This window comes from Prionailurus bengalensis, chromosome A1 (assembly GCF_016509475.1).
Source record: "Prionailurus bengalensis isolate Pbe53 chromosome A1, Fcat_Pben_1.1_paternal_pri, whole genome shotgun sequence".
In the NCBI taxonomy this organism is placed as follows: Eukaryota; Metazoa; Chordata; class Mammalia; order Carnivora; family Felidae; genus Prionailurus; species Prionailurus bengalensis.
In genome coordinates, this window is record NC_057343.1 from 66,462,820 (window position 1) to 66,488,872 (window position 26,053).

The 26,053-nt window shown below is 38.7% G+C and overlaps 1 protein-coding gene across 2 annotated transcripts in view; it reads left to right on the forward strand.

Moving 5' to 3' along the window:
• Positions 1-26,053, forward strand: part of GPC6 (glypican 6) — a 1,119,186-nt gene that overhangs the window by 763,184 nt on the left and 329,949 nt on the right. For both annotated transcript variants that reach the window (XM_043581540.1, XM_043581530.1), the window contains exon 4: positions 433-598. In XM_043581540.1, coding sequence (XP_043437475.1) covers positions 433-598 — 166 coding nt within the window. The remainder of the gene's footprint in view (positions 1-432; positions 599-26,053) is intronic.

Below are 26,053 nucleotides of genomic sequence, written 5' to 3' on the forward strand. Positions count from 1 at the left end.
CCAGTTGGAAAATTTTCTAAAGGTGTCACATTAAACTTTAATCGTACCTACATTTTTATGGAGCCTTTAACTTGGCAAATTGCTTTCACGTGCATTATCTCATGTCACGTTCTATTGCGATGAAATGGTGTCCAGGTTCTAGGGCTGAATTACGATGACATAGATACCAAAATGTTGATGGGGACATTTGATGAAAATCGATTATTATGCTATCGACCAAGTATTTGACAGGAGTGGACTGGCTTCGAGCTCACGTATAACAAAGGGTTAAGTTGCTTTGCTCCACTTGCTGGAGGTTTTGAGAGCCATTTCTCCGTTTTGTTTTTGGTTTTGTTTTTGTTTTTCAAGGAGAAAATGAGTTACCTCTTTTAATTTCCTCCCTCTCATCCTTCTTATTTCTGATTTTCGTTTTTCTTGTCAATAAATCTGCAGGTCAGCCCCACCCCGGGCTGCATCCGAGCTCTCATGAAGATGCTGTACTGCCCATACTGCCGGGGACTTGTCACCGTGAGGCCCTGCAACAACTATTGCCTGAACGTCATGAAGGGCTGCCTGGCCAATCAGGCTGATCTCGACACTGAATGGAATCTGTTTATAGGTAAGGAGCGTTTAGACGGATCCATGCCCTAGATTACAGAGACATAGATCACCAGCCAGAGGTTGTGGGGCCCCATGGGCAAGTCTGCCCTTGTGATGATTTAAATGCAAAAGAGGATTAAGTGCAAAGACAAAAACAGAAAGCAGCTGCTAGCAAATTATAAAGGTGACATTTTTCTCCTTCTTTTTTAAATCCTGAAAAACAGGGTACCCTGGTATGTTTGTGAGGGACAGTCCTGGTAAAGATTGTACAAGCAAGCGTTGTTGAATTAGCTGATCTCTCTGACAAGGATAAAAAGTACTCTTGTCGAGTTTCTGGGAGTTCCTTTGGAAAGGGGGGAAAATATCTCCTTAAAAAGAAAATCCTCAGGACTAGTTCTTATTTCTAGTCCCTCAACATAGTCACAGATACTAGTAAAACACTCCTTCCTTGGACATCCATGATGAAAATAGCGTGGTATTTTTGCCGAAATATGCAAATCTTCTTCCTCGTGCTGTGGAGAAGGGGGCTTCAAGCCCTCAACGTGAGACAGCCTTCCTGTCTTTAGAAGGTACGTTGGAAAGTGGGGGAGACGCAGGGACAGTCTGTGAGTCGTGGCTCTGGTCTTGGGTTGCAGGAATCGCTCAGGGTGAAGTGCACTGCCAAAAGATATTTCCCAAATTGCTATCCAAGGATAAAAGGACAAATTTTACAGGCAGGCTTCTCCCAGGAAAACACACAGGCCTTGAAAGAGTGAATGTGTTTTCTCCCCCTCTGACAAAAGCCCTTCAAATAAAAGTACTTTCGATTGCATTTACTGCAATTGCATGGTGAAGGACAGAGTGGTGCACATCACAGGGCAATTCCTTAGCTTCTGGGGGCCTTCATCATTTATGCATACCTCTAAACCAGAAGGCACGCATGAAGTCTTCTGACATCTAAGTTTGGGGTAGGGTAGGAAAAAGATCTAAGATGCGTTGGAATGTGGCGAAACCTAAGCTCATCGTGCAAAAGACGGGATTCGGTTGCAAGCATTGCCCTTTGGCAGTGAAACCCACCGGCTAACATGCTGTTATGCTTAGGAAAGCCAGGGAAAATGGTTTGGAAGTTTTAAGCAAAAAAAGAGTAAATTTTAGAGTGGGTAGATTCCAATGGAACTCATCCAACAAAATCCCAGAAATCATTTCAGGGAGAATAAATTGAAATACTGTTCTCTCTTCCTTTAGTGGGAGTACAGAATCTGTCTGCATGATCTTGGGTTACTTTATTTGAAAAATGAGGAAGTGTTTGAAAAGTTTAATCATTAAAGTACCCTTCTAACTCAGAAATGATATGATTCTTTGCTAAGATTTTGGATGGGAGTATGAATTTTTTAGAAAGGTAATAAGAATAACTTGATCTTCTAAAATATGAATTTAGATTAATTTTGGCAGAGACACTCTCCAAATAATGCTAATTAAAAAGTACTCTCATCAAGAAATCTAAAAATATTGCCACATTTTAAAACCAGATTAAACCTCATTGCCATCACTTTGAGTCATATAGATTATTCATACTTTTTGGTTGAAACTACCCTAATTTATAGCACAGTTAAATAGTCTTTGCTCAGCCTGCACCTTATTGAGGAAGGTGGACATGTGGATTTTGTTACTTAGAGCAGGACGTGATTAAGAATGAGACTATAAGGCTTTTAATTTAGAAGAGCAACAGTGACTTCCTTATTGGCTTTTTCTCCTCAGTGCTGGTTGGCTATTTTAACATCATACCTTCAATCAGTTGGCTTTCCTGGATGCCAATTAGATGTGAAATTGAATGTCTGGAAAACCGTTTGATTTAAAAACCCAGATTTGAACCCACCATGTGTTGGATGTACTATAACTAAAAGAGAGCCTGGTGGTTAGTCCTACATTAATATATTTCATACCCTTTGTTTCTCTATCTCATTTTTTATTAGTCTTGGATATCAGTGAGAAAATTCTTCTTTTTTCTTTCCTCTTGCTCTGCTATGGCACCGAGAATTGACCACCAACATAGATTTTGGAGCAAAATGTGTTCTTGCTAATACTTGTCCCAATGTGAAGTTCACAAACTTGTCACAGAAATCAGGCAAATGTGCCACCTGTGTTTTCCACATATGCATCCGAGATGACAGTGTCATAGGCTTCATGAATGCAGCAGGGAAGGCCAGTGAGCAAATCAATAATCCAACAGTAATTACATAGAAAGCCCTTTCTCTGGTTGGCATCTGTAGCCCATCACCCTTGGGCTTCTAACATCTTTCCATCAGTTCCTCCACTCCTGTTGCTGTCAGTCACATGACATCTCTATCTGCTGCATTCATGCCCCAGTCTGTACATTTTTATGTGTTGTTTTTTTTTTTATGTCCTCATCTAAAATGCTAACAATGGATGCAATCGATGGTCAATAAAGACAAGAATTGAACCGGTGATACATTCTCATGATCTTTGCTATGTCACAAATTAATTGAAAGTGAGTTATGGGGCGCCTGGGTGGCTCGGTCGGTTGAGCCTCCAACTCTTGATTTCGGCCCAAGTCATGATCCCAGGGTCGTGCATTCGAGCCCGTCATCAGGCTCTGCACTGAGTGTGGAGCTTGCTTAAGATTCTATCTCTCCCCCTCACCTGCTTGTGCTCTCTCTCTTTCTCTCAAAAAATAAGTGAATTGTATTTATTTTGAATTCAGTTGTTGTGTGGATTTGTCAGTAAAAAGGTATTTCACTGACAAAATAAAATGTTCTAAGTGTTCAGCTAAAAAACCCAATGGTATTCCGTTCACTTCTGAAGTTCCATAGTTGTTTAATTTTCATTTTTTTGCAATCCTAAAAAAAAAAATCAAGAGTCTACTCAGGATGCATTTCTGTTGTTTTCCTGATGTAAGCAGGACCTGGGGAAACATAAGAGTGGTTTGCAGTCCGCTCTGCTCTCACTCCTAGGAACCATGCAGGAAGAAAGAGACGTCATTTGAGGCATTGACAGGCACGGCTTAGGCACTTACCCCAGGTGTTGCTCTAAATTCATGCTCAGCTTGGGGCGCCTGGGTGGCTCGGTCGGTTAAGCGTCTGACTTCAGCTCAGGTCATGATCTCACGGTCCGTGAGTTCAAGCCCCGTGTTGGGCTCTGTGCTGACAGCTCAGAGCCTGGAGCCTGTTTCAGATTCTGTGTCTCCCTCTCTCTCTGCCCCTCCCCTGTTCATGCTCTGTCTCTCTCTGTCTCAAAAATAAATAACGTTAAAAAAAAATTTTTTTAATTCATGCTCAGCTTATTCCAGCCTAGCCTTTGAGTGTTGCCTGTGTGCAAAGGCCTTTTCTCGGAAAATGTTTATTATGTAAATTAAAATTTCCTAAAAGGAAACAGTTTGTGGGCAGAATTCGTTTTCAGTAATACCCTGCGGTTATTTTGAGTCTTTGGCATTGATACCAACCCTCCATGGATAAGAGCTATTCTATTTGACAAGGGGCCGTGTTGCAGATTACACCTAGCTCATGAGCACAAAAGTTAAGGCTGAAATTATATTTTTGTAGCTGCAATAAATCTTGCATATAATTTCAAATCTAGGATATGTGGGACAGCCTCCTCCAAACATCTGGTACCTTTGAAGACTTAATAGACTGTAAAAAATGGAGAAAGAAAACAAGGGTGTGTGTGGGGACAAAAGTGCTGATAAGATCAAAGGCAAAAATGCTGTTTGTTTTGTAACATTTTTTATCACTGAAATAGTAGAGGATGTTTATTACTGCAAGTATAAGAGAAACTTATCACTATAGTTCCATAAAAGTGAGAACTGAAGATGTTTGTGTCCCAACAATGCACCCTAATAATTTAGACTATCCCAGTTAGTAAGACTCTAATGATCTTAACCTATTAATTCAATGCCTGATATATTGAATAAGCTAGATACATGCTTTTTTTTTATGCTAGGGGAACTTAATGTAGTTAACATTAGTTATAATCAACTATGATAAAGTGTTAGGAAACTGGAAGCACAGGATGAGAAGTTTCTACTCAGTAGGGGACTTAATCTAGTCTAGGGTGTTGGGGAAGCTGTACCTTGGTAAATATAGAATAAAATAGTAAAGAAGACAGTATTGAATTAGTGTTGTCAGACATAATTGATGTTGAATAGCTGTAACATACAGAATTGGTGAATACTGTATGGGCCCCAAATATTTACAAGTAGCCTATGACAGTTTCAATAGTCTGGTATGATCAGTCAGTGATTGATAAATATTTATTTGATTTATTTTCTAAACGATTTGTGATCAAGTCTCATCACTACCACTGTCACTGACTTGAACTGAGAAGATTCAGAGAATTTGTGTTAATTTTTGTAAAGAGAAGTTTGGGTCCCTATAATATAGATACTCTCCAATGTAAAAAGGAGAAGACGGAAGAGGAGAAAAGGAAGGAAGGAAGGAAGGAAGGAAGGAAGGAAGGAAGGAAGGAAGGAAGGAATAGAGAGGGAGAAAGGAAGGAAAGAAGGAAGGAAGGGAGGGAGGGAGGAAGGAAGAGACAGAGCGAGAGGAAGGAAGGATGGATGGACAGTAGGAAGAAAGGGAGGGAGGGAGGAAGGGAAAAGCCAGCAAAGCAGCTTGATTTTTAGTTTAGGTCTTGAGCACTTATAGTCCAGACAATCCAGTGATATCAAACTTCCTGGGCTTTCTTTTTCCTTTCCAACTAGCCAGTTATTAAGTGTAAGGCATCCTAAAGACAGCAAACTGGCATGAGAGCATCAAACATGGAGTGCAAGGTGGGCACTACACCTGTGCCTGGCCTAGAGACCCTGCAGTGGGTATTATCCATTCATCTTCTGAGATTCATTAATACAACAGATGTTTACTAAGTAGCTGGTATGGACCTTGTTCTGGTTTATGCATGAGGCTAGAGCAGATGAGACCCTGCCTGCTGAGAATATGGCTCACTGTATGTTCTCTGATGGAATAAATGGAAACAACTAGACAGAGAAATGGAAGGGAATGCAGTAAGAGGCTGTTCTATTTTACTTTGTAAGTCTACTCTTTTAATGGAAGTATGACTAATTCAGTAATTTAAAAAACACATATCCCTGATGTTAATGGACTCGTGAGTGCAGGGATGGCAGAAACAAATCAGATAATGAAGCTGGTTCCTTCATTGTGACAGCTGCTATCAAGTTGTAAATTAGAGCCAGCCGCAAGGAAGCTGTGTTAGGTCGGTCAAATGACTAGTGTCATGTAATAAATGGCTACTTTGGTGTACAAATTACTTTCTTAGGACCTGAAAGAGTTGTTTATCTGCAAGGTATTTTGTAGATTCACAACTTTGGGGGAAATGTTGCTAGAAAAACATTTATTGTTTCTAGTAAATAAACTTGGATTCTCTTTTTATAAAATACACAGCACTGTGTGATGTTGCATTTCAGCAGGATATAAAATAAACACAGGGCACCGTTTCAAGCATTTGTATAAGATGCTCCTCTTTCAAAGACTTTCTTCGACATGAAATTCTATAATATAAATCTGACAAATTTTTAGTCACAAAGAATTCCATAGTAAATATGATAGGACTCTAGCTGATAGATCCTGAAATGCCATGTTTTAAAAACCCCTAGACCCTAAACATAGAAAATCATTTCCTTTCAACCAAAGAAAAAGAAAAAATTTAAGAATTGTATTTAGCAGCAAGCTTCAAGGTATCTTGGTCTCCACTTTGTATAAGACAAGAGCTTGGTTGCAAATACAGTCTAGAAACACAACTCTTAAATTGAGGAACAAAAGCCAAAGCAATTATTTTAGAATCTGATCTCACCATTACCTACAGAACTTGCTTTTGCTCATGTGCATTCCTAAAAGCAGCAAGAGGGATATTAAAAAAAAAAAACCCACTTGATTTTCTCAGTTGAAATCTAACCCCACCCAGCTCCTGCCTTCCTTTTATAGTCATTGATTCAATATTTCTCATTTCTCATGGACATTTATCATATGTTGTATTCTCTCTGTGATGCTGGCAGAATCCACAAGCAGTACTAACTCCTCAGTGAGAAAAAAAAAAAAAGAGAGAAGAAGAAAGCAAGAAAGAAAACACTTGGCTGGTACCCAGCAGCCTTTCACGAGCTGCATTTGTTATCAATTTCCTACGTTTAGAAAATGGTTTACTTCTGAACTCTGCATATGTGAAAGTGTTTTTATGTGGTGCAATAGGGTTAATGCCTTGATGGTGCTATCTTGTATGAGGCTATTCGACAAACACTGCGGCAGGCGTTTCTTAACCTCTGAACACTCACTAATGTTCATCTTGAGGCAACAACTCAAAGGATTCATGGGACTGCAGTTTCTGTTCTGCATCAGGCAAATTTTCTCACGGATCAAAGCAGGCAAAGCACATCAGTCCTAAAATTATTTGGTGCAGTAGACAAGTAGTCATTCAAGGTGCATGTGTATTTCCTTTGCCTCCAGTGCCTCTGTACGTATTTGTACAGTTTCCTCTTGTACGTATATCTATCCCACTTCCCACATACTCGACTTCTATACAATTCATAATTACTGATGACTGCAAATATGATATTCTGAACTAGACTTTCATGTTGGAATCCATGGTGGTATATAATATGACACCAACCAATGGCCTATAACAAGGCATAACTATTTTTGCAAGTCTAATATTCTCTAGGATGTAAGATACTCCATTTATAATAGAAAGTTCACTGAAATATCTCTTATTAAGCTCTCCAGTTCCTATGAGAACCAGCAACAGAAGGATTTAGTTTACCAGGAGAAAGCAGACCATACCACAGATGATGAGAATTGCCTTTGTATTGGGGATTTTGCTTCTAATTTACACTTCAATTTCAGTGTTTTCTATGCATAAGTGGTTTAATTTGATAATTATATCCAAAGGACTTTGTTTGTAATGATTGACATCTGATTTTAATAAATTTTGCTAGTTTTCACGGTTATGTCTCAGCTTTGAGCTAAAACACAGGATGTCTGGCTTTTGGCATCCCAAGAGAAAACATTTGATGATTCCTCAGAATGGAATTAAATAGATTCCAAAAGACCCAGGATCCCAGGTAAAATTCAACACTCTAAACATTACCTGATGACTTTCTTAGCAATTTCAATTCCAGGAAATAAGAGGAGCATGAGGTAGAAGAAATTGAACTAGAAGAAGAAACTAGAACTAGAAACTGAACTAGAAGAAATTGAAGAAACTAGAACATAAGAAATATAAATGGAGCTAAATATGTGGTTGTTAAAGCATTAAACTACGTGGCTATTCACAAATAACAAACTTATAACAAGTCCCAGGGCTACCGTAACCAAAAAGTCCTTCATGAGGTGACTGATTTAATAGAATAAAGGAGTGGTTTACCTTCTGAGACATTTAGGTCACTGTTAAAATCCTGATTACTAGCTGAAGTGAAAATCTTCGTTTTAACCCAAATAATAAATGCTTGTGTGATATTGCAATGCTGTGTTAAAATGTCTTAATAATAGTAGTGTTAATGAGGGTACTTAGATTTCTTTTCCCCTAAATGTCACATTTACACATATGTATATGTGAATAATTACATATCTACTTATCATCTATCTATATATCTATCTATATCTTCCAATTGCATTAAAAGCTCCTTTAATTCACGATTATCTCAAGAGCAGAACTGCTGATCATGTCTTTATGTTTGAGTCATTTTTGAAACTAGCTTTAATTTTCCTCAGGCTTGTTTCCTTAACAATTATAGAGACTTTTAGAATCTTATTATCTTCATCATGTTGTCTTTGTGGTTTGTTTATTATGAACAACCCTCCAAGGAGCCAGGGGTGGAAGCCAGGTTAGAAGAGATGGCCCCATGAATTATTCTGATGGGTAAAGGCATGTTTTCATTGGTCACTCTAAAAGGGAAATGGATATAAATGTCCTTGGGAGTAATTTAAACTTTGAGAACCTTCATGATATATGAAAACTTTGAGCTTATAATTCATTTAAAAATATCATGCCTACAGATACTTGGTAAGGTGGCCAGGAGAGAATTTAAATTAAAATAGAGCATGAAATATTCCTTGTCCTTCAAATAACAGCTTATATATAAATCCCACATAAAAAAAGATATGTCCTCGATTTTTTTCTCTGCATGGATTTAAATAATTTGCTACGCTAAGAATGTTCTTTATTATAACCTCAGAAGAAGTGAAAATTACAAAAAGAAATGAAAATAAGTCATTGAATATATGACATTACACCAAGAAGGGATGTATCTATCTGCATCACATTTTTATTCTTTAAGGTGCAGGATCTTCTAGAAAGATAACACTGATAATTAAATGCCAACAAAGTCAGTCAGTATTCACTACTAAAATCTCAATACTTAGGAAATAGAGCAATTAGAGTAATGTAATGAGAGGCCTGAGAATACTATTGGATGGCATGAATAAGTTAGTAGATGTGAGAGACTTCGGGATGTAGCAGTGATTGCCAGAGCTGATGTGGTTTTCAGATTGACTCAATCAGTAAGTGACCCTGCCCTATCTCAGCCCTACATCTATCTCTCTGGTAGTTACATGCCAGCTTGAAGTCTTTTCTCCCAGGGTAGCAGGACCATAGTTCCAGAAGATAATTCATTGACTTCAATAGGAAGAGTATTCTCAAAATCCACAACCATCAACTGGTGAAGGCTGTTGGGAGTTCTTGATATTATCACTTATGCATGTGTCTCCATGGTTTTCCAAATTCAGTGTTCTCGATTATTGTTACATTAGTTCCTTATTTTTATTTTTTTTTAATTTTTTTTAACGTTTATTTTTGAGACAGAGAGAGACAGAGCATGAATGGGGGAGGGTCAGAGAGAGAGGAAGACACAGAATCCGAAACAGGCTCCAGGCTCTAAGCAGTCAGCACAGAGCGCAATGTGGTGCCTGAACTCATGGACCGCGAGATCATGGCCTGAGCCGAAGTCGGACACTTAACCGACTGAACCACCCAGGAGCCCCTAGTTCCTTATTTTTAAAACAGCTTAGTGTTTCAAACTCTTCTGTGTTAACATAGTCGTAGAAACATATTCCATCATCCAAAACCTATGTGCAATACCCAACCAGATGGGAGAACTGAAATTGTCATTAGTCCTAAGAATGTTAGGACTAATTCTACAAATACTAATACACAGTGCATTTTGAGGGTTCAGATCAGGCACAGGACCTGACCTCTGAAAGGTAATTCTACAAAGTGAAATACACATGTCCCTTCGTTAATCGGCCTGGTAGTATTTTTTATTGAATCACTGTGTTGATTGAATAAAATATTTGGCAAATTTTTGGTGATCCAATTTAACATGTGCCTAATACTACCTTTATTGACTGAAAATCCAGATATATATTTCCTGAAGTTGGCCATGAGAGAATGTTTAAATGTGTCTTGCTACTTAATTACAATCATAGTATCCAACTTCTAAAACTATGAGAGAGTCGTAAGAAACTTTATTCACCTATCTTTGTGGTTCTGGCTTTCATTCAAGAGAACATTACATCCATAGCAATAATAGCTAACAGCAGTTGGACACTTACTTTAACCAGGAAGTACTGTAATCACTTTATACTTTTAATCCTTAAAACAATCCTATGAAGTAGTTCATATTATGATCCCTATCGTACAGAAGGGAAAACTGAGACCAGATAAGTTAAGTGACATATCCAAGGCCATATAACTTGTAAGTTGCAATACCAGGATTTGGCTTTAGAGCCCAGGTTCTTAACCACTACATAAATTAATTCTTACTAAGTGTTTAGAAAGTAATCCTTAGTCTTTGGCTGCATAGGATGATGGGATACGTTGGGGGAAATAGAACATTGCCAGCACTATCTAATAGAATCTTCCATCAACGATGGAAATGGTCTGTGTCTGTATTGTCTAAGATAGTAGCCACTAGCCACATGGGCTGTTGAGCACTTGAAATGTATCGAGTGAGACTGAAAAACTGAGTTTTTATTTTATTTAATTTTACGTAATTTAAATTTACTCACATGCAGCTATTGGGCACCTAAAATATGGTTAGTGTATCTGAGGTGCTAAATTTTTCATTTATTTGTAGGTAATTTACATTTTAATCACTGTAGATGGCTAGCATCTCTGGTGTTGGACACTGCAAGTTTAGACCATTAAAGCACCTAAAGACTCAATGACATGGCTCAGCACCTGAATCTATCTGATTCTCTTCAAGAAGATATTTTTATTAGAGGCCTTTTTGGTGCTTAGATCCAGACTAAGGATATGGTAGACATAAAAGAAATAAAAACCGTACCACTAGATCCTGGGAAATTATAATTTTCCAAAGAGATGAAATGGGTATTTTCAAAGTGCGAGTTGGGTTAAGTGAAGACAACATAGTTAAGAGCAATAGTCTTTGAATCACTGCATGAGTTCGAATCCTGACTTCATCTTTTATTATCTATGTGGTACTTGGGGAACATTAACCTTCAAAAATCTCACTTTTCTCATCAATAAACTGGAGATTATAGTACCTACCTCTTAGCATTGTGTGGATTAAACTAGATAGAGCATGGAAATCTGAGGGTTTGAGACGTGTCCACAGAGATAGCACTGACAGAGAAGCACTGTGGTTCTCTATTCAGGTGAAAAACCTGTGAAGGTATGAACAGAAAATAGAATAGAAAGTAGAAGACAACAGAGTAGGCAAGGAGGCAGGACAATATCAGACACCAGAAATAGGCAAAAGAGATAACAAGGGCGGACGGAAAAACCACAGGAAAATGGTCAGAGGATAGTTAATTAGTAAGAAACTGAAGGTACAAGATTAGAGGAAGTGCATTTCATCAAGCCAGCTTCTTCTTATCCCTGCTTAGGATTCACCTAAGTTCCTGAGAGATGGGACTCATCCCAGTAGAGATGAATTTGCCTTTGCTCAAGTGAATAAGCACTTGGTGAGACAGGTTGGAAAACTGGGAGTTCAAATTCACAGTTTGAACTGGGAGTTCAAACAGGCATGATGTGCTCAGGTACCTGTGAGGAAACCAAACTGGAAAAAAAAAGAAAAAAAAAAAAGGATACTTGCTGGTATGCACTGGGAGGTAAGATTGGTCATAATTGAACTGTCTATGCTTTGAAAGGAAGGCCAAACAGTTGACTTTCTCTTGTCGTATAGGCAATGACAAGTCACAGGGTATTTTTATTCAGGGAAGGGCAGGATCTAAGTATTCATCTGGAAGCCAAGGAAAGGAAGGTTTCAGATGAATGAGACTAATGGAGGGGTCCTCTCAGCATGGAAGGAGAAAGGAAGACAGCACTCACAGTAGAGTTGGGAAAACAATTTATAGGACTTCATGTCTGAATATCTAGGTCACTAGATGTAGAGGGGCAAGAAAAGAAATCCATCAGTTATGACTGAGATAAGCACACAAAAGAAAGATGGTGTCAGCAAATACAAAAGCTAGTTTGGAGTATGGCGAACATGGATTTCTTCAATCTGTTTACGGCTTGATGGATTTGAGAAACAGTGGGACCAAAAACTGGGCATATCCAATTGGATGCTGAAAATAGTACTGTTCTGTAGTAGTGTTCACAAAACAGGAGCTAGGGATGCCAAGAACCATTGGAGGGTTTCCATAGCCCAAATGGATCTGCGGCCAACTTTCCTAATCAACTCCAACAGATTGTGCCCAGAATCCTCTCTCCTGGGTACCACACGGTGCCTACATGTTCCTTCCCTGCGTAGTTATACTGTCTTTACCTCTACATGTTAAATATTTAACAGCCTGCTCATCAGTATGTATTCTCAGAATGAGCCTATATCTATAATCCCCAACCTCTTTAATTAAGTGTAGTCAGAATGTCAACTGTGCAAACATAAGAATGCTTAACATAATGATTCAATAGAGACAGGCTTACATTGCTCCCCCAAATATATTTCCTCAAGATTCAAGAACCCCTCGATGGTCAAATTTATCACACACATTGACATTTATAACTGCAGTCAATCCAAGAGGAAATTTATTTTCTATTGGCTTTGGCTTTTGCAGTCCTCAATGCATGAAATCTAGGATTACTTTGTTCATTTCTGGCCACTGCCAAGTCTGAATTTCAAGTTGAGGCATGAAATTTGTTAATTTTATTAAAAAACTTGCCCCAGGGCATTCGTTTTCTTCACTGGCCAGAATACCATGTATGAGAAAGCAGCCCATGACTTCACTGCCTGCCTTGTGGCACAGTTGTCTCCAATGAAGACTGAACATGTAAGGACCCATATAATCTATTTATTGGTTTCTGAACATGGGGTCCCCCCACACACACACACACGACCCACCCAAAGAGCAAGACAAATAGACACGATGAAGCTTTTGCAATGCAACTTTGCAAGGAGCAGTGAGATGGTTTTTGAATCCGATATTGCCAAGTTACTGATTTAAGAATGCCCTAGAGTATAAATTATTTCTCTCAACCTCCAGAGTGACTTTTGTCAAATGCCTTCTGCTTAGCCCATTAAGGGTGAAAACCATGAAATATTATTTGATTTGTAACTCAAGAAAATGCCCTAAAACCACCTGTCCCTCTTTGGAAAACTGCCAGAACAAAGTGAGAGGAAAGGTTCAGTCTGAGAACAATAATTTGAAGTTGCCCCATGTGGCTCTGATCAAAGGTTGAGCCTGTGGGCTGCATTCAGGCTTCCGGTCTTTTCAGGAGGATTTACATTTATTTTTCTTAACCCACGTGGGAGTCCCGGGTTTTGAGATCAAAATTTCAAATAGTTTAATAGTGGCCATGCAACATTTTAAAAATAAAATCTGACAATGAATTGTGTTGAATAGCTATTGCATTTCCTTTGAATTCCGTTTGGGGAAGTTAGTTTCAGGATTCATTTAATTTCCATATGGAATTGGTAGATATTAAATTCCATTTCTCCTGAGTGCCTCAGGACTTTTAAAAAAATCATTTTACTTCTGCTGTGCCGTGCCTCGATCCCTATCCACTTGATCTATGATCACTGGGCATTGGATTGCTGGTGTTCATTATACACTTGTTAAATCAACCTTTAAAATGTAAGGCAAGAAAAGTTTAATTTAAAGCTGCACCAGGCATTTGTTGAAGATGCAGAAGTTAATAGTTTGGAAATACAAGATGATAAAGAATAAGCCTCAGTCGACAAATTGATTAAAAGACAAAAATCAAATTCTTTAATCAGAAATGTCTGACCTGGCAGAGAAGGAAATACTTGAGAGCTAGTGTGGTAGTTTAGGAAGGTGCCCGTGATCCTCTCTGATAAATCCATGTCCATTTATACAGAAAAGTCACAGTAATATGTGCTGAGAGAATAAGGATACCAGCATCAAATTATTTGCTGCTGGAACGCATTCAGGGCCTTATTTTAAGATTTAGGTTTGCCTTTCATGGAATACGTATTGTCTGCCAGGTGATATCATACATGATATTTTTATGCTTTAATAATAATGGGTTGTAATTAGTATATCATTTTTGCTTCCACAGTGTTCCTCTATTTCATTTAAATATCTTAAGGTTCTCCTAAACATACACAGTCTTTTTGTTGATCACTTTTAGGCAAGTCCTTACCTGAATGAATAAAATTTAAAATTAGAGGACGTTTACTTACCAGGGGTTTAATATATGTGTGTTAAGCTTGACATATGGGTTGTATATCCAAAGGACGATGATGAAGAAATAGCTTTACAAACAGTTAATCTCTAATCTTGATCTGCTTGAAATCAATTATATTTTAATGTTTATTTTGAAATAATTTTTGATTTATAAAAAAGTTGCAAAAATAGTACAGAGTTTACATCTGTAGTATCCTCTACTCAGCTTATCCCAATGTTAACAACATACATCCATGAACATAACACAGTAATCAAAACCAGGAAATTAACACTGATGCAATGTTATTAAGTAAGTACAGGCCTTATTCTAATTTCACTATTTTTATCTTTTTCATATTTCAGGATCCAATTCAGGATCCCACATGCATTTCTCTGTTTTATCTTCTTAGTCTCCTTCAATCTGTGACACTTTCTCAATTTACCTTATCTTTTATGACCTTACACTTTTGATGAGGACTAGTCAGTTATTGTGCAAAATGTCTTTCAATTTGGATTTGTCTGATGTTCTCTCATGATTAGATTGAGGTTATGCATTTGGCAAGAAGACTACAGAAATGATGTATCCTTCTCATATATCATATTAGAGTGTGCATTGCAGTATCTGCTGGGTTTTTCCACTGTAAAGTCACTACTTTCCCCTGTATCTGTAATACATATTTTAGAGAAGTTACTTGAAGTCTATGCTAATATCCTGTTCGTCCTCAAACTTTTGGCTACTGATGCCACTCTAACATCCGTAAAAAGATCTTGCCCACAGTAGTATTAGTGGAACATCTGCATAAAGGTGATTTTGTATTTCCCTTTGTCCTTCTAGGTGTATTAATTGGAATCCTTTCAAAAATTGGATTTTTTCCTCTTCCAACTACTTATTTATTCAATTATTCATTTATGTCAGTAAGGACTCATGGATACTGATTTTATTCTATGGAGATAATCCAATAATTATGATTATTTTCTTCGTTGCTCAGTTTGTTCCAGTTTGTGTATTGCAGTCTCCTCTTAGTTGGTAACTGTTGTTCTGACATGCTTGCCAATCTTTTTTGGGCACTTCTTAATTTTTGCCAACGCGGATTCTCTCAGAATCTTACTTTGTTTTCCTTACTCCAGTCCTGGAATCAACCTCTTCCCCAAGGAACACTCGTTCCTCATACTGAAGGATGGTATTAGAAACCAAGATCGGGGCGCTAAATGTGCTCCTTGCTATTGGAGTGTTACTGCTACCAGCCCCTTTCTGTACACAGAACTAGGAGGTACATATTACATATTTCACCCATACTCACAGTTTATGTCTGTCTATCTCCTGATCTCCCTAACCCCAATGGGTATATATACTGGAGTTCATACCGATTCCAGTTCCGCACCACAAAGTTCATTCTAGCTTCTCTCTTTATTTGTAACTGCTATCTCCAACAGTAAGAAACCTGGATCCCATGATCTTCAATATGTTAACATATTTGCCTAACCCTAGCATATACATATATCAGAGCTGCTAACTCACAACTCTTTAAAAAATGTATCTAGATGTACAGTATCTGTATACAAATTCTCTTTTTTATAATTTTCTTAAATGTTTATTTTTGAGAGAGTGAAAGAGACAGAGTGTGAGCAGGGCAGAGAGAGAGAGACACACACACAGAATCCAAAGCAGGCTTCAGGTTCCGAGCTGTCAGCACAGAGCCCGACATGGGGCTCGAACCTGCAAACCATGAGATCATGACCTGAGCCGAAGTCAGACGCTTAACCGACTGAGCCACCCAGGTGCCCCACCCTACTGTAGTTCTACGTCCCAAAACTATACACAAAACTTACACTCTGAAAAGTTTTGTTCCCTCCTTATGCATAGTAACCCATGACCATCCCTCTTTCTTTCCGGCCCGTTCCCACCTGCCATGTGTAGGTTGGTCAGTCCACTTCATTTCTGGTTTATCTTTTCTGTACATCTTTTGCAGGAATGATCAGATATGTGTGTCTTTTCTTATATATTTTATTTTTCTTACATGCGGGGTAGCATACTATACTCTTTTACACAGACTGTTTTTACTTAATTGTGGAAATCATTCCAGATCAGTTCATAGAGATCATCCTCATTCTGGTTTGCAGTTGCTTAGTACTCCATTGTCTGGAAGTACCTTTTGCTATTGCAAATGATGCTACAATGCTTAACTTCGTGCAAATGTATGTTTGGAGGTGTACTTATGGACAGTTTCCTAGAAATGGGATTGTGAGTCAAAACGTAAGTGCGTATGTCATTTGATTAGGTATTGCCCATTTTTCTCCTGAAGGCTTGTACCAATATGCATTTCCAGCTGGCACTAGTGTGGAGATTTTTTCCCCTACATCCTCAGCAAGAGAATATGTTGTCATACTTTTTTTTTTAATTTGTCAATCTGATAGATGAGAAATTCTATCAAATTATTGTTTAATTTTTTCTCTTATCATTTTGACATAGTTTAGCAGGATAAATTAACAACCTTTTTCATTCATCATCAATATCACGTGAGGATTTTTCTTTACTAAGATATTATTATTAAGATAACTCAAAAAACTTCCTATCATGTTAAATATGAGTGAGATATATGTTAATTTATGAAAAATAGAGATTTATTCTTTAATAATATTTTTAATGTTAGGGAAACATTTTTTATTGTTTCCTAAACTCTCATAATGTTTCTGGACTTCATCACAAATGATTTCCTGTAGTAGAATTCTGAGAAATAAGTATGAACATATGAAGAGGACTGTAATTACTGCAATTATGGAAAAGTAATTTACTGGCTGTATAAATTCAACAGATTTCAAACAGAGTGGATAGGCCATAAAAAGCAGGCAGGATATTGAAAATAAATATTTTGGGAGCTAGGAAATTGCTGGGTAAATGCACATACCAAATGTAAATGCTTTGTTAACATTTATATAATTTAGTTTTTTTTAACTAAAAAACATATGGGTTTTTTTAATTAGAAAAATCAAATAGATGCTAAGATGGTCAAGTGTTTGCAGATATCATTCTTCCTCTTGTCCCTCTGGTAGATATGAGATACCTAAACAAAATTTTCATTTTGTGATAATTGGGTTAAAATTAAGCAACAAAAACAAAAAACAAAAACAAAAAGACTTTACAGAACTGTTCTTATAGTTATCAATAGTAGAGCCCTGTTGGGAATGAATTATTGTGGAATATGATAAAAATATTTACAAGAGGTGAGGAGCAATATAGAGGGGAAAGGTCATGGACTTTAGTTCAAAAGAGACCCCAGGTTTGGCTCCTACGTGGCCACTTGTTAGTTGCACAGTAATCAGCCACTAGCAGTCATGGGTTCTAATACTAAAACTAGGTGCTTTTCCAAGAAAATAGCCCTATCGTGAAATATACCCTCTAGTATCACTGCGCTCACATCTGCTCAAATGAACCTCCAGTAGACCCCGTTTCAGAAGAGGATGTTGGTAACATTAATTATGATATTAAAAGCCAGTAAGTTCTTTTGCGTTTTTAAAAAAATCACCAAAACAATCCCCAAAGACAGGGGGAATTATTGTCCCTGTTTTATAGAGCAGGAAAGTGAGCGTCAGAGAGCTCAACTTCATGCTGCCAGTAAGTGGTGAAGCCAGGGTTCTATGTCCACTTTATCCAAGGCAAAGCCCATGTTTTAAACTGTAGGCTACAACTTCCCTCTACCTAACTCTGTACTCCATCCAGAGGACTGCCAAAGAAAATAGATCTGCTGTGGGGCACCTGGGTGTCTCAGTCTGTTAAGCGTCTGACTCTTGATTTCGGCTCAGGTCATGATCTCAATGCTGAAGGGATCAAGCCCTGCGCCAGGCTCTGTGCTGACAGCTCCAAACCTGCTTGGGATTCTCTCTCTCTCTCTCTCTCTCTCTCTCTCTCTCTCTCTCTCTCCTATCTCTCTCTCTCTCTCTCTTTCTCTCTCTGCCCCTCCCCACGCACATGTTCCCTGTCTCTCTCTCTCTCTGTCTCTCTCTCTCTCTCAAACATATAAGCATTAAAAAAAAAATAGATCTGCTGTGAACCAGAGACCTAGCATAACTGATGTTCATGTCCTATCCATGACAATAACTGGGAACTCACCTTTTGTGTGTGTGTGTGTTTCTTTTTTTTTTTTAAGTTTATTTATTTTGAGAAAGAGGGAGAGGGTGAGAGTGGGAGGGACGGAGAGATATGGAGAGAGAGGATCCCAATAGGCTCCGTGCTGTCACTGTAGAGCCTGATGAGGGTCTCAAACCCACGAACCATAATATCATGACCGGATCTAAAATCAAGAGTCAGATGCTTAATTGACTGAGCCATCCAGATGCTCCCTCTTTTTGCTTCTTGATGAAAAAATAAAATTTATAACTTGTTGCACATAGTTTACTAGTTCTTTCATCTTGGATAAGATATTGTTCTGAATTATAACACTGAAATCCTGGGCCATATTGCTTTGAATGCTTACAGAATTGTTTTTATGAAATGATACTCCATAGTCTTACCAGCCATGTACAGCAAGGTCTTATAAGAATCATCTGAGGTGAGCTATTGAACTTCTTGTGAAGATGCCTTGGAGAAAGCTCTCCACCATATCATACAGGATCCCCTTTAACAGACTCAGAGCAGAGTCAGGAAAAGCTAGTTCCCAAGCAACTAGTTTGATTTAATACAATGGAAAATGTAATTATCGTGAGCAGTCATGTTTCCCAGATTCCTTTGACTCACTGACCATCAGAGCAACCCACCTTTGTCATATAACATGAAATTTTTATTACTGCACCTTCTCTCTGGAGTCATCTCATTTTTCACTTTTTTTAATTTCTGTTTTGTGTTCTTTTCCTGTGTTTCTGTGTGTATCTGCCATTTAAGTCGAGTTTTCAATGAGGTTAAATTTAAATAAACCTGCTCTACATGCCCTTAGGCAAGTTACTTAAAATGTCTGACTCTTAATCTCATTAGTTATAAAGCGATTGCCTTTCTTAGTTGTTAGAACTAAAAGTAGTGTGCGTAAAATACATAACATACTACAACTTTGAGATTAAAAGGAATTCTGAGTAGCCACCCCTGAGAAATTGTAGGATTGTATTTGTTAAAAGCAAGTTTAAGGGTGAGAAAGGAACTTAAAGTCTGTAGTAGTGTGGAGGATAATACAGTTCGTAACGATATTCTCATTAATTTGATATTAATTTAATGATACTATAAAATCATCTATTTGAATAGTATTAACGATCGTGGATGCCTAATTAGGAGCCCACGTACTAGTTCCTATATTTCTGAGCGCCCATTAGGTCCACCTTAGTGTGCCTTTGAATATTTTTTAAATGCAGTGTTATTCTTGGATAACATTAAGGGATTATAAAATGAGGAAACAGCACTAAGAGTTGCTGAAAAGCCACAAATTGCCAGATGACAAACCAGCTTAAATTAAACATTACCAAAACACTTGAACACAAGGCTCTTCCCAGTCCTCCGAGATGAGGGTGAGTGGAATGGAGTGGGCTCTCTGCTTGTTGATCCAAGCCAATTTGTTGAATGTGCTGAGTACAGAATACGTTCACCATCTCGGAATCAGTGACACCCTTTTCCCTTTCGGTTCAGTATCCTTTTGTCATCTTTCCCAGGAAGGGACAAGAACGTGATTTCCTCTTTTCACCTGCAAAAAAACAGGTAGTGTGGAAGACAAAACTTACCTTAAAAACATCAAGGACCTTAAGGATTCCTCAAAAGCAAATAAATTACAATGTGTTTAGGAATCATTTGAGTTGCGAAATTTCTATTTAAATTAGCAAATATTGCTGGACGCATACCGATGTCGTAATTATATATACTCGTTACTTGAAAGCCTCTTTAAATTATCATAGCAGATGTCATTAAAATAGAAACCTTACACTTGTATGGGACATTTTGTTTACCGACGTTTCTTCATTGACTTGTCAGGTCCATAAAATAACAGACCTTCTGAGTTTTCAGATGTTTGGCCCGATCACAGCATCTGACTCCAAATGCACTACTGATAGATAATCTCCAAATTTAGTTAAAGCATTTTTGAAGATACATACTTATTTCACAGATCTATTTCAAACACAAAAGGAAGTAACACTGTTGAGAAAATGTCAAGCTTTATGTCTGGGAAAGTGGGCAATTTTTGCTTTGTGTTTTTGTTTTTGTTTTTTTGGTTATTTTCTGTTCTGTTTTGTTTTTTGGATTTGTTGTTGTTATTGTTGTTATTGCTGTTGTTAGACTTCTCTGCAGGAAGGAAAGAAAGACACTAGAGCTGGGGAAAAACACAGAGACTAGTAATGAGTGAAGACAGAAAAGGTGAGGAGCCTTTGCATACCTTCAGGCATAAGAATATGCAAAGGACTTGTGAGCAGAAAACAGTATTGAGTGCAAAAATAAAAGGTTATAAATATAAGTTTGCAGTCTTGGGAAGAGTAAGAATGAAATGGTGGTGTCAAAAATAGCAGTTGATTAAGAAATGGCATTGATTTTTCCATAGAACTAGAGGCACAGAAATTAGAAGCCAGGATAAATGAAGTTAGCGTTAGGTGACACTGGAAAAGCCTGACTTGCAAGTAAAAAGGAAGAAAGGAAATAAGTTTAGGATGAGCAATGCCTTTTGCTTCCTCTCAAGGGAATATTAACCCATGAGCTTCCAAATTAATCATTAATTTATTGAAGCTTCTTTAGCCATTTCCTCTATGCCGGGCACTGGGCTAGGTGCTATGGGACCAAAAAAAAGGAAAGAAACAGAAATCTCAGCATCGGGGACCTCAGAGCTTTGTAGGCAGCTGGATAAAGAGTGCCAACCAAGGTGTCCCCCAGGAGGGTGTCTGAGTCTGAGCAGGTTGTAAGGCTGCCTGATGACAACAGGGAGAAGGTAGTGAGTGTGTCTTTAAAAATCCTTCCGACTTGTCCCCTGCTGCTCTCACCTTCCAACCCTGGGCCCCACTGCCCTTACATTGCTTCTTGCTCTGTGTTCATCTAGATCTACTTCCAGGGATGTTTCCCCCAGGTCTTGTGTTCTCTGCCTCCCTCTGGCCATGACATCATATGCACGTATGTACGTATGTACGTCCATACGTAAATGGAATGTGATGGAATGTGTCAGTACCATGGTCTTCCCCAGCTGACCCTAATAGAGTGTGTTCCACATTGTAGATTGGTGAATTCATAATTTTGAACAATCATTTACTGATTTAAGACTGTCTTGTGCCGATTGAGGAAATCAAAGATACCCTGTGATGATAACACACAATTTGCATATAACACCTAGGTTCTGGCTGAGCGGACAAGGCTGTGAGATCCACTCAGCTCTTTCCAACACACAGGCATCTTCACGACTGCTCAAAGAATCCAGGCGCATTCTCACCTAGGGCCCTTGCACCTGCTGTTCCGTCTCCCTGTACTGCTCTTCCCACAGATTTCCAAACAGTACCTTACCCCCATCTATTGAGGTTTTCACTCAAAGCACACCTTCTCAATGAGGCTTTCTCTTGTTATTGGTTTAAAACTTTAATCTTCCAGGGCCATTGGGTGGCTCAGTCAGTTGAGTATCCTACTTTTGATTTTCAGCTCAGGTCATGATCTCACGGCTCATGGGATTGAGCCCCACGTCAGGCTCTGCACTAACAGAGCTGAGCTTGCTTGGGATTCTTTCTCTCCCTCTATCTCTCTGTCCTTCTCCTACTCTCTCTCTCTCAAATAAATAAACATTAAATAAAAGTTAAACAAAATTAAAAATTAACAAAAATAAAACCTTAACCTTTCTCGCTGCCAACCCTTCACATTCTGCTTCTCTTCTTAATTTATCAGTGTATTTTACTGATCTTTTTGGGTATTTTGGGTCCATTTCACCAATTAAAGCACTCTGTTTTGTTTTGCCCTATTCCCCAGTTCCATTCCCACCAACAATTCCTAGTATTCATTAGGTGCTAAATAGTTGTTAAATAAACTGTGAATAACAGTGTGCTGTTAGCTTCTGCTTTCTCCTCCATAGTGTGGATTTAATAACACTTGACCTGCCTGCATCACAAATTACTACTGATAATCAGATAAAATTATAGATGCCTGTATGAAAACTCTATAGTGCTTTTCCATGCTATTATGATTAATAGTAGCAGCCGCATCATTATCTTCAACATTATTATAACTTTGTAATCTCCCTGATGTCCTATGACATTTTTAGCTGTTCCTAGCTGGCATAGCATGCTGTTTTAGAATAGACCTCTATCACATTATGAGATTGTCAGCAGCAAAAGCTAAACGGTGAAGGAGAGGAGGGAATGTGCACCAACTAGCAGTCCCTGAGAGACCCAGACTTCTGGGTCACCTTCTAGAACCAAGGCTGAGCCCCCAGGATGGCTTTCCAAAAGCAGCATGATTATTCTACTCTGCCCATCTACTCAGGGAGACGGGCCAGGAGGAACCAGCACGAGTCAGTTTGCAACCAACACCACAAACAGCATCCATAACCTAGCTAGTCGTTTTGTAAATACATCCTACTGGGCACACGCTGGCCCTAGTAAATCTAATGTCTCTACCAGATAATCCAACTCCAGGCACTGTCTTCATTGACTGAGGGCGAGAAATATTTATTTCATTCCCATATATAAGTTCAGACCCAAACAGGTGGTATATTGGCTATCTAAAGTTAGCCCTGCTTTCTCAAGGACTTAGAACTTCATCACGGAATATTACTGGATTGATCACTCTACCTCAATAATTAGGTCTTAATAAGCTGTTTACCCTTGATAAATAGGATTGTTGAAACCACCGTGCTTATTGTGGACTAATGAGGTTGAAGTGTCCAGTTTTCTAAGACGATCTTAGCACAACACAATTCTTTAAACGTATCCATTATCTGCCACTTAAAAACCCACCACAGTCACATCTTATTATAAACAGCATATCTTGCAAACCCACTTTCTAAAGCTTAAGGCATTACAACAACTCAGTAGGTCATTTTGCATTTTGCGCTATATATTTTATTTCAAAATTCACTTATCTGCATGTATCCGTGCACATCTAGGCATAGCCTATTGTTGTTTTTTGCATTTTCTCTATGGCAATCACTGAGCTTGGTTTATTTTCCCCAAGATGAAGAGCACTTTACAAAAATAAATGTTTTCTGACAAATTCCATATTGCTAGATACATTCAAACATGTGTTTAAAGTATAATAGGCATACTTAAAGGAAAATATAAGAAGTTAATCTTAAAAGAATGCTTAACAATTATATGACATTAAAGGGCTCTTATTTAGAAGGTATAACTTTTTCTAAGATAACAATCTTTCAGATTCCATGCCATATTCAACATAGGTTCAAGGAGATTTTGGCCTCATCCTTGAGTGTTGCTGCATAAAATTGGGGCTAAAAGTAGTATAAGCTATGGAAACAACTTCCGATAAATTCTAGACCTTTTTAAGTTTCTTATTTCTCATTGAAGATCTCATAAACACCATCAATCATGTAAAAGGTTTTTTTGATTCAACATTTTTTTTAATGTTTCTTTATTTTTGAGAAAGAGACAGAGCATGAGCAAGGGAGGGGCAGAGAGAGAGGAAGACACAGAATCTGAAGCAGGCTCCGGGTTCTGAGCTGTGAGCACAGCGCCTGATGCGGGGCTCGAACTCACAGACCGCGAGATCATGACCTGAGCCGAAGTCGGAGGCTTAACTGATGGAGCCACCCAGGTGCCCCTGATTCAACGTTATTTAATAAATATCTAGTGTGCCCACTAGCTGGAGTTCTACCGGGTAAAGTGGTGGGAATAAAAACATTAATTGGACATTGTCTCTGCACACCAAGCTGCAGTCTAGACAGAGACTCACATAAATAGTTAACTACAGCATCTTGTTAATCTTGCTAAAATCTGGTTACATATGTTGAAAATGCCAGGGAGAAACAGATGAGAGTGATTAATGTTACCTAGATGAGGGCAAAAAAAAGGCTTATCATAGGAGGAGGTATTTGGACTGGGTCTTAAAATATGAAAGGAAATTGACCAGACCTTCAGGCCAGGTCATGTATTACAAACAGAAGACACAGTAAGAGCAAAGAAATGGTGTGATAAAGGTGCATGGCTTATCGAAAGAATGGTCTAACTAAACAGTAGAGAGTATAGGTGGGTTGGCAGGCTTGAGGAAAGAAAGGTAATGCCTAACGGTATAACTATTGAAGGACTGGCTTAGGCTAGACTATGAACTATCTCGTGTGCTGTACTGTGGAGTTGATGTATTCATGCCACGGAGATTCCAATTTATGCTACAGGACTGGGAAATGATTACTTGTACTCAAAATATTGATATTTTTGGCACCAATCCAGTGCCTCTCTTTTAAAACTTCTCTAACAGTTTCAGCTCCCCTAAACTCTCAATTGCTGTATCCCTCAGTGTCTGCTCCACAGTTCAACACAAAGTGCACACCGATTTGTATAGGCTGTTTCTTTCTCATTTATGTCATTCTTTGCCCCTATCAACCTCTTCCACACCTGAGTTTAAGCTTCCTGGAGGCCTGTCTAAGCCAAGCAACTAATTATGTGGGTCTTTATCACCTCTCCAAAGCTGAGGTTAGACGCCCCCTTGTTAAGGGCTCTCCACTAAAGCTGTGTCCCCAGCGGTCTCTGGTTCTTTGGGCACTCAGGGGATCCTTAAGGAAAGCTGGAGAGTGGACACTCTCCCTCCTGCACCATCTTTTCTTCACCTTCACCGCCGTGGGGCTGCTGTTCACAGGGCTCAATTCTCCCTCCGGTGGCGTCTTCCACATACAGTCACCTTAAGCAGCCACCTTAAGCAGCCAACACATCATCTCCCATTTTCTCAGTGCTCGGTGTCTACCAATTAAGCACGTCAAAAAGGTTTGAAGGGCACTTAAAATCAGCGACTTCATTTTTGAAGAGAATGGCAGTCGTGGATAGTTGACAGAATTCCTGCATGTTAATCACAGAAGCATTGGAAAGCTAATTGTTTTTACCACTCCGTGTAGTTAAATTCTGGAACTGTTTTCGGGGGTCACGCGGTTAGTGTTTTTCAACACTGCTTCCTGAATCGGGATTCCAGAAGATCACTCCAGATTAGAAAGTGAGCCCTACTTCTGAAATGCACTAGGGACTATAGTGGTCACATTCTTCATAGAATGGTATGCTTTTGGGTTGTTGAAAACTCAAAGATTGGGGCGCCTGGGTGGCGCAGTCGGTTAAGCATCCGACTTCAGCCAGGTCACGATCTCGCGGTCCGTGAGTTCGAGCCCCACGTCGGGCTCTGGGCTGATGGCTCGGAGCCTGGAGCCTGTTTCCGATTCTGTGTCTCCCTCTCTCTCTCCCCCTCCCCCGTTCATGCTCTGTCTCTCTCTGTCCCAAAAATAAATAAAAACATTGAAAAAAAATTGAAAAAAAAAAGAAAACTCAAAGATAATAATTGTTTAAATGATGTTTTAAATTTTCTACTGCACCCTTTTGGGTGTTACCCAATAAACTCACAAGAGACTCTGACTCTAAGAAAAAAATAGAAGCTTTTAGGGAACCAGGATCATGTGTAAATCTGTCCACCTGTCTCATTGGCTCAAGACAGTCCCTGCTGTCCCAGAACAATTATAAATGGACCCCCTTTTGCTTTCAAAAGTCTTCCAGTTTGGACAATAAGTGATACACTCATTCTGTCTGTATTTGACTCCTGGGCTGTAAGAGCCCATTTGCTGTGTATTTGATACTTGAGGGAACATTGATACACCCTTTTCTTATAAAGACCAAGAGGAAAGGAAAACAAAGTAGCTTTCTAGGTGTTAAACTAATAAATCAACACAAACTAGTTCCTTATTTCAGAGGCTCACATATGTGCATTTAGAACAACTGCCTAGCTTAATCACGTATTTTAATAC